The sequence below is a fragment of the Palaemon carinicauda genome, chromosome 20 (assembly GCF_036898095.1).
Source record: "Palaemon carinicauda isolate YSFRI2023 chromosome 20, ASM3689809v2, whole genome shotgun sequence".
Lineage (NCBI taxonomy): Eukaryota > Metazoa > Arthropoda > Malacostraca > Decapoda > Palaemonidae > Palaemon > Palaemon carinicauda.
In genome coordinates, this window is record NC_090744.1 from 103,798,259 (window position 1) to 103,807,192 (window position 8,934).

An 8,934-nucleotide genomic window follows, 5' to 3' on the forward strand; every position below is an offset into this window, starting at 1 on the left:
GGGGGAGGAAGCCGCCACTGATTTGTGACCCATGTCAGAGAGGACGGGCTTCATCGCCTGCACAAGAGCTCTGACCAGGGTCCTGAACCAGGCCTGCTGGCTGACAGTCGCGCTGACAGTCGCGCTGTCAGACACTCCCTCTGGAGGGAGGGGATCGTTCGATCCCTTGGAGGATTCGACAAATGCGGGTTAGCCTGAGAAGCTGAAACAAAAGTGTCCTTAGACCTGTCCGGGAACCGCCCCTCCTCTGGCGAGCGCGCTGTTCTGCGCTTGCGGGGAGGGGAACGAGACGATGACCTATCCGCCTGGCGGCGCTCGCGCTGGAGGTCGCGTGATGTGCCCTGACCAGGGTTGAGCACGAAAGGATCGCGTGACACAGGAATCTCGTGCTCACGCGGGCGCACGCACATGGGCGTGGGCGTGAGAGGTTGGTGGAGCGGGCGCGAGGGCGCGGTGGCGCTTGGGCGTGATGGCGTGCAGGAGATGGTGCAGGCGCGCAGGAACTGGAGTGGGCGCGTGGGCACGGGCAGGAGATGGCGAGGGCGTGTGGAGCGCAGGAGCCGGAACGTGAGGAGCCGGGATACGAGGGCGCGCAGCATCCTGATGCGGCACTGGCGGGCGGGAGAGGGCAGTGGCGCATGGGCGCGTATCCGGAAGAACCGGGCGAGGGCGCGAGAGCGCAGGTTTAGAATAACGCGAAGGAAGGTTGGCGCGTTGGAACGTAGATGGGCGCTGATCCGAAAGAACAGGCATATTAACCTGGGGGCGCGCTAGGCGCGCAGGGGATCGTGGGCTCGCAAGGCGCGCATCAGGATGTGCCTGGCGTGCTGGTGTGCGCTGCTGCGGTGGGCGAGCAGGGCGCGGTTGGATTAGGGCGCACAGGTGTGCGCTGGAGGGTTGCATGGAGCGCCTTGAGAACTGGAACTGGGCGTGCAACCGGAGCGTCGCGCGCGGCTAGAACGCGTGCAGGGTCGCGCGGTCTGGAAGGAGAGTCCTGGGGTGCCTGTGAGCACCCGTGCGCCAGCTTAGGCACCTCCTGCACTGCGCGCTGTGATGTAGAGCGCGCTGGCGCGTTGGCGAGCGCGTGAGCGCTGTAACTGGAACTGCGCGTGGTGGGCGCGTTTCGCACCTAACTCCAGACGGGCGCTGCGAGTCCAGAGGTACCTATGAGCGCCTGTGCGCTAATGTAGGAGCCTCTTGGACTGCGCGCGACGAGGCAGGGACAGGGGAACGCTGGGGCACAGGTGGGCGCGTGTGCGCAGGTGGGCGCTGGCGCGCTGGAACAGGAACTGCTGGCGGGCGCCGGGGCGCAGAAGGATGTGGGCGCGCTGGAACAGGAACTGCTGGCGGGCGCCGGGGCGCAGAAGGATGTGGGCGCGCAGGGGAACCCTGGCGTGTAACAGGAACAGGGGTGCGCACACGTGCAGGTGAGCGCTGTAGCTCTAAGACAGGAACAGTGGCAGCAGCAGGAGGGCGCGCAGGAAGAACCTGGCACTTGAGGGCAAGAGGCGCGGATTTGCGCTCAAGGCCCTTAAGCCCCGAAGGGCCCGGTGCCTGCGCAGTGGCAGGATCAGGTGGGGTGTAACGCGCATCCGCATCGTCGAAAGGTGACGGCAGGTCAGCAGGTCTGGAGGGAGACTGGTCACAGGGTCCCGAAGGACGACCATCATCCGAAGGGGATCGCGAACGATCCCCGAAGAGGTCTAAGGTGGTAGCTGGCAGGATCGGCGTACGGCAAGTCATCTCCTCCGCAGAGGACTGTGGTGACGACGAGCCGAAGAGGCGCCTCCTTACTCCCTTATGAGGGGAAGGAAGGCCTCTATGGCGAAGGGGAGGACGAGCCTTCCGCCTTATACGCCCACGAGGGGCCGTGGGGTCAGCAGGCTGACCATCATAGGGCCTCCGCAGAGGAGTCTCTGTAAGTGAACTCCCCAGTGGGGGAGAATCACCGGCAGGAGAGACCGTGAGACTTAGATCCTCCCTCGAAAGGTGTTTGGAGGGGGAATCTAAGCCTTCAGCTACCTCAGCAACAGGAACGGGTGTTTGGCTAGACCCATGATATGTCTCCGTCACAACAACGTCAACCACAGACAGAGGATCTATCCCTGCTGTAGTTGGCGATTGTTTGACAGCTGCCAAGTTTGATCATGTCAAACAGGGCTTCCTTGGAGGGCGAACCCTGCAGCCCCAAGGAAGCCCAAAGCTGCAACAAATCATGATTAGACATATTCAAATCCTCCTCCGGGGAGGAGGGGCAGCCGCCTCGCTATGGGAGGCGACTACCTCTCCCGCACCCCGGGATCGGTCAACAGCAGTACGGTCTACGCTACCACTCGCCGGCCTCTCGGAAGAGACCGCTCGAGGGGGAGCTTCGGAGGAGGAAAGGGCTATGGAAGAAGAAGTCCTGGAATTTTCTCTCTTCTGTACCAACCGTGTTTCACACAATTGTACATAATTCCTTTTGTATATATTATGGTTGTATCTTCGCTCTTCCCTCGCACTATTCAAGTCTGGTTTTTCCTCTGTGATTTTGTCTGTCTTGTGAACTTGTCATGTCCTGTTGCCTTGAGGTTTTGTATATAAGGAGAGTGTTCCACAACAATATAACTCAGTCGTTTCCAATCTGAATTTGATTTCACAACTCCTCTCTCGGCCCGTCACATTGGTGACCCCGGAAGTCGACTCGCTTCCACCGCCTTCCACCCCCACCCCCTCGCCCCTCCATCGTTGGTACTATGACGGACTCTACGGCAGTTGGCGCTACGGCCTCTCCATTCAAACTTTCATCGTTTGCCAGCGGAGAGGCGTTTGCTTGGTTTCAGCGTGCAGAAGTCCAGTTTCGTATCAGGGGCGTGACTCGCTCAACCACCAAAGCGGATTATGTTCTCGCGGCGATACCCGAGGACACCTTCCCAGAAATATCCGACTGGCTTTGTGAACAAGGAGACACCCCAATAGCGTATGACGACCTCAAATTATACCTTCTGCAACAGTACTCGCCGTCGCCAGCCGCCCGTATAGCTAAGCTTTTTCAGCTCTCGCAACAACCGTTGGGGGACCAAAGGGCTTCGCTTGCCCTCAGGGAAATGACCAGTATCGCTCGCCTTCAACCTGCCGCAGACGGCTCTCCTCGTGAGGTGAACCTACTCCGTGCCCTTTGGATACGCCGTTTACCTGAACCTGTGCGCGCTGCCATACCCGATGTCGATAGTTTACCCATAAAGGACTTGATGACCAAAGCCGACGCCCTTATGGACAGCCACTTCAAGACCTCCATCAACGCCTCCACTCCTGACGACGAGGATGCCTATTCAACGTACACCGAAGCTGACATGAATGCCGTAGGACATACACGCCTACCCCGTGACGTGCCGAAGCGGCGACAAAGCCGCCCACCACCCACCAATCGCTCGCGCCCCAACGAACGACTTCTACAGCCACTTACTACCTCCCATCCACCGCAGTTTTGCTACTACCACTTCAGATTCGGGGCAACCGCGAAGAAATGTGCCAAAGATTGTCAGTGGCCAAAAAACGTGTAAGTAGGCCATCGCTTGTGGCGGTGGCCTCCCATGTTTCTAATCTTTTCTTTTTACAGGATGCAGGAACGGGCGTGCGATTTTTGGTAGATACGGGTGCTTGTCGTTCTCTTTTGCCAAGGAAACTCTTCAAGGCACAACGTAGTCTGTCTACATCTGCCGACGTCCGCTTGGTAGCTGCCAACGGATCTGCGATACCCACCTACGGTTACGAGAGCCTCACATTATCGTTCGGAAACGGTAAATTCAATTGGAAGTTTCTCGTTGCTGACGTCACAATGCCAATCCTCGGTGCGGATTTCCTCTCTCATTTCCACCTTCTGGTCGATGTCGCCCACCGACGATTGGTCAACGCGGACTCGTACTTGTCGACACCTCTTCAACCCGCCCAGTCTAACCTCGCTCTCCACATCAGCGCACCCACGGATGCCTACGCCCACCTCCTCACATCGTACCCGGAAGTTTTCCGTCCAGAACTTCGCCAAACGCCCACGGTTCCTGCTAAGCACGGTATTTATCACCATATCAAGACGACGGGACCCCCAGTCTTCGCAAAATTCAGACGTCTGGCACCGGAACGATTGGCAGCCGCCAAACAGACGTTCGCCGAAATGGAGAAAATGGGCCTTTGCCAAAAGGCCTCCAGCCCATGGTCGTCACCCTTACACATCGTTCTGAAGAAAGACGGCTCCCTCCGTCCGTGCGGGGATTACAGGCGCCTGAACATGCAAACAGAACCGGATCACTACCCCCTCTCAAACATTGCCGATGTAACCTCCTACCTGCACAAAGCAAAGGTTTTCTCTACGCTCGACCTCCTGAAGGGGTATTATCAGGTGCCTATGAACCCAGAAGACATCCCCAAGACCGCCATCACCACTCCGTTTGGCACATACACCTTCAATTACTCCTGTTTTGGCCTTCGTAATGCTGGGGCAACGTTTCAACGTCTCATGGATGGCATCTTAGGGGACCTCCCTTTCTGTGTATGTTATGTGGATGACATACTTGTGTTCTCCTCCTGAAAAGAGGAACACCTCCGTCACCTGCGCATCGTGCTCGACCGCCTGCAACAAAACGGCCTTGTAGTCCGGTACGACAAGTGTACCTTTGGTGCCAACGAAGTGTCGTTCTTAGGGCACCGTATCACTCCTGAAGGAGTCCATCCCCTCCCTGAGAAGGTAGCAGCCGTTCAGAATTTCCCTACGCCCTCGACCGTCAAAGCTCTGCAGGAATTCTTGGGCATGATCAACTATTATCACCGCTTTCTGCCAGCCATTGCCGCCACTCTTGCTCCCCTCTACGCCTCCCTCAAGGGCAAGCCAAAGGACTTGAAGTGGGGTCCCCTTCAAGAAGCGGCCTTCTGCTATGCAAAGAAGGCCCTATCAACTGCTGCGGCTCTAACTTTTCCTATCCCACACGCCCCTCTCCTTCTCTCCCCCGATGCCAGCGACGTCGCTATTGGTGCAGTACTCGAGCAGGTGGTCAAAGGCTCGCCCCGCCCATTGGCCTTCTTCAGCAGAAAACTGTCCAAGGCAGAATCGGGTTATTCTACCTTCGATCGAGAATTGCTGGCGGTGCACCTGGCTGTCCGTCACTTTCGCCATTTCTTAGAAGGTACGCCCTTCGTCATTCGCACAGACCACATGCCTCTGGTGCACGCCTTCACTCGACAGTCTGACGCCTGGTCCGCCCGTCAACGCCGACATCTCTCCGCCGTGGCTGAATACAATTGCACCCTCCAATACGTCCCTGGGAAAATGAATCCCGTTGCCGATGCCCTGTCAAGAAACACGTTGGCTGCCGTTCAACTGGGATTGGATTACAACGCCCTGGCTGAAGCCCAACGACAGGATCCAGAGTATCAGGCTTGTAGGACATCCTGCACGTCCCTCCGTTGGGAGGATTTTCCCCTCGAAAACTCCAACACCACCCTCCTCTGTGACGTCAGTACTGGTAGACCGCGACCTTGGATTCCTGCTCCCATGCGCCGACAGGTGTTTGATTTCATCCACGGCCTTTCACATCCCTCGTGCCGTTCTACTGCACAGCTGCTGAAGGCAAAGTTCATTTGGCACGACATTTCTAAGGATGCTAAGGATTGGGTCCGTGCCTGTACTTCTTGCCAAACTTCCAAAGTACATCAACACACGGATTCAGGAGTGGGCACCTTTCCTCAACCTCAGCGTCGTTTCGCACACATTCACGTCGACGTTGTAGGCCCCCTACTCACATCACAAGGACATCGTTACCTGTTTACCGTCATCGACCGCTCCACTCGTTGGCCTGAAGCCATTCCCATGGAAACTGCAACGTCCGCCTCATGTACATCTGCCTTACTCTCTGGATGGATTTCAAGATTCGGTATCCCTGAGCATATTACTTCTGACAGGGGAACCACTTTCACCTCTCAATTATGGACGTCATTAGCGAATCTCCTGGGCATCACCCTACATCACACAACGGCTTACAACCCCGCTGCCAATGGAATGGTTGAACGTTTTCATCGCACCCTCAAAGCAGCTTTGATGTCCCGCTGCAAGGATTGCAACTGGTTTACTCAGCTTCCCTGGGTCCTCCTTGGACTAAGGACCACTCCTAAAGACGCCCTCGACGTCTCGGCAGCCGAAATGGTGTATGGCGACCCGTTGGTCGTCCCTGCCGAGTTTTTTCCTTCTACAACCTCCTCCGACGATCTCCAGCGCATACGTCACGTCGTGGGAAAATTTACTCCGTGCCGCCAGACTTACAAGCCCCCAGCGAAGCATCACATACCAACGGACTTGCACTCTGCAACGCACGTCTTCCTGCGCAACGACACCAGCAAGCCACCGTTAACGCCCCCTTACACGGGACCTTACCTTGTGATCCGACGCAGTCCGAAAGCATTCCTCCTAAACATTCGGGGCAAAGAAGACTGGGTCTCCATTGATCGTCTAAAACCTGCTTATCTTCTGCCAGATGACCCGCCTACAGTTCGCCTCTCTAGATCAGGGCGCCCTATTTAACATGTACAGTATGTCATTTTTAGGGGGGGAGCCATGTACCAACCGTGTTTCACACAATTGTACATAATTCCTTTTGTATATATTATGGTTGTATCTTCGCTCTTCCCTCGCACTAAAACGAACATGAAAATTCAAGTCTGGTTTTTCCTCTGTGATTTTGTCTGTCTTGTGAACTTGTCATGTCCTGTTGCCTTGAGGTTTTGTATATAAGGAGAGTGTTCCACAACAATATAACTCAGTCGTTTCCAATCTGCCTTTGATTTCACAACTCCTCTCTCGGCCCGTCACACTTCAAAGAAGCCTCTGAAGGAGAAAGATCCCTTTTAAATTTTTTCTTCCGGCGCCGGGCAAACCTCTCCCACTGGGAGGTAGACCATTCCCTACATTCAATACATACATTACCACTATCACACCGCTAGCCCCTACAGTGAGGACATAAAAGTCCCACAAGGGCGGCCGGGAAGTCCAGGGCATGTACGCATAGTCAGTAGAGGCCAACTTCAAACACACTGGAAAAGAAAAAGCAAAAACAGATTAAATATGGCAGTCAAAGCGAGGGAGAGAGCAGACAGGTCTGTTCTCTGCCCGAGCCAAAAGTAAAGTGAAGCATTCACCGGTGTATGTAAGGGGGGGGGGGGCGTGGCTAGCTATCCCTCCCTACCCCCCGCTAACTAGCGGCGGGGTAGTAAACCCTCGTTAAAGTTCTTATGGCTCGTCATTCAGCTACGCTGAAGTAATTACCCCATGTAAATAGCGTGGTTTGTATTTCAGTTACGGAACAACTAGATTTTAGCCAGCATAACCATACTCAGATTACCTATGCTAGGATTCCAGGTCTTTCTCTTTACTTATCAATGGGTTTCAACTTCCTGGAATAGCCCATCCAATGCCAAAGCTGCTACACATACAAACCTATGATTAAAACATTGGCCCATGTAACATATTTTAATAATTCCTTACCCAAGTGTAGGAGGTCGAAAAAATCTTTCTGTAGCTACGGGGATTATGACTTGAAGTCCACTTGCTATGCTTAGGTGATTCGGTGAAACCATAATGTAGTTGTTTCCAGTGTGAAGATGTGGAGCTGTTTGTGCCTCTTGTTCTGTTGAATTAATATGAAAAAATTAATTTGGTATAAAAATTTATTTTAAAGATACTTTTACCTGATAAATAAACATAGAAAAGTTACTAGTTAAAACATATCAAATTTCGAAGTAATTTGTATTTTTCCTAACGATAAAACCTGAGTTCTTTACTATGGATATATTGTTCCGGTGTAGCTGGAAACTAGCTGTATACTTTTTATGTTAGCTAAACAACCAGCCAATTAACAGTTGGTGTTAGGCAAGTAACCCCGCTTACATACTCGCATAGTATATCAATCCACTTTTGATAGCAGGCATAACTGTCTAGAGGAACAGGTGATGTAAAGAGCTCACGTTTGTATGGCTAGGAAAAATGCAGATTACTTCCAAATTTTTTATTCATTCCTACACAGATAAAAACCATTCGATCTTTACTATGGAGACTCACCATTGTGTGGGTGGAAGTTCAAAACCCAACTGGCTGGTAACTTGACCTGGGATACGAATATGAGCTCATACAAGTGTGAGAAGGGTACCCTTGACACCTCGTGAAATCCTGGTCTGATAAGCTAAAGAGCTGACAGCCTGTACCATCATGATGAATGTGTAAAAAATAGTCACTGTGACTTGCCCAGATAAAAAAAAATGGGAGTGAGAGCACCCCTCTTATTTGACCTAGATATTGCCTGACCCCCCTCACAGGGAGGAGGGGGACATAACCACAAATTTCAGGCTACACAAGGGAAATGGTAGATCCCTGCAATTGGAGGTAGGCGAGCTTGCAGAGTCACCCAGATGCTGTGTCCCAAAGAGAGAGAGAGAGGGGGGGGGATGAAGGAAGAAATGGCCAGTCTCTATCTGCTCATCGCAGAATTACACTGGGTAACATCTGCCCTTGGCCAGCTGCTACTTGTCCTGTAAGAGAGCGGAGGTAGCATACACCACTAGTGCTGCCACCACAGGACCTATGGAGAGAATATACAGGATTCTGAGGGTTATGTCTTGCAGGTAATAGGCTGTAAATGTGTTCTGACAATACCAGAGACCTGCCTGGGTATGCTTTTCCCCTAACGAGAGAGCTCTGGGTTTGCATACATGAGGAGAGTCAGGGTAAATTCCTGCTCAGATCATCTTTTAGAGATTCTTCTCTAGTCTAATGCCACACTTACAAAAAGGAGTCTGATGAACGGGTGAGCTCCGGTTGTTTGTCACAGATTGTACCTCAACGCTCTTGAATGACATACTAGCCACTGATAGGGGTCACCGGCTATGTACTGGAGACTCACTAGTCAGAACGGAGTA

The 8,934-nt window shown here is 53.4% G+C and overlaps 1 protein-coding gene across 1 annotated transcript; it reads right to left on the reverse strand.

Moving 5' to 3' along the window:
* Positions 1 to 390: 390 nt before the first annotated feature.
* LOC137660025 (uncharacterized) lies at positions 391 to 903 on the reverse strand. Its single transcript, XM_068394755.1, has one exon. It carries the CDS (start codon positions 901 to 903, stop codon positions 391 to 393), a length of 513 nt encoding a protein of 170 aa, XP_068250856.1.
* Positions 904 to 8,934: the final 8,031 nt, after the last annotated feature.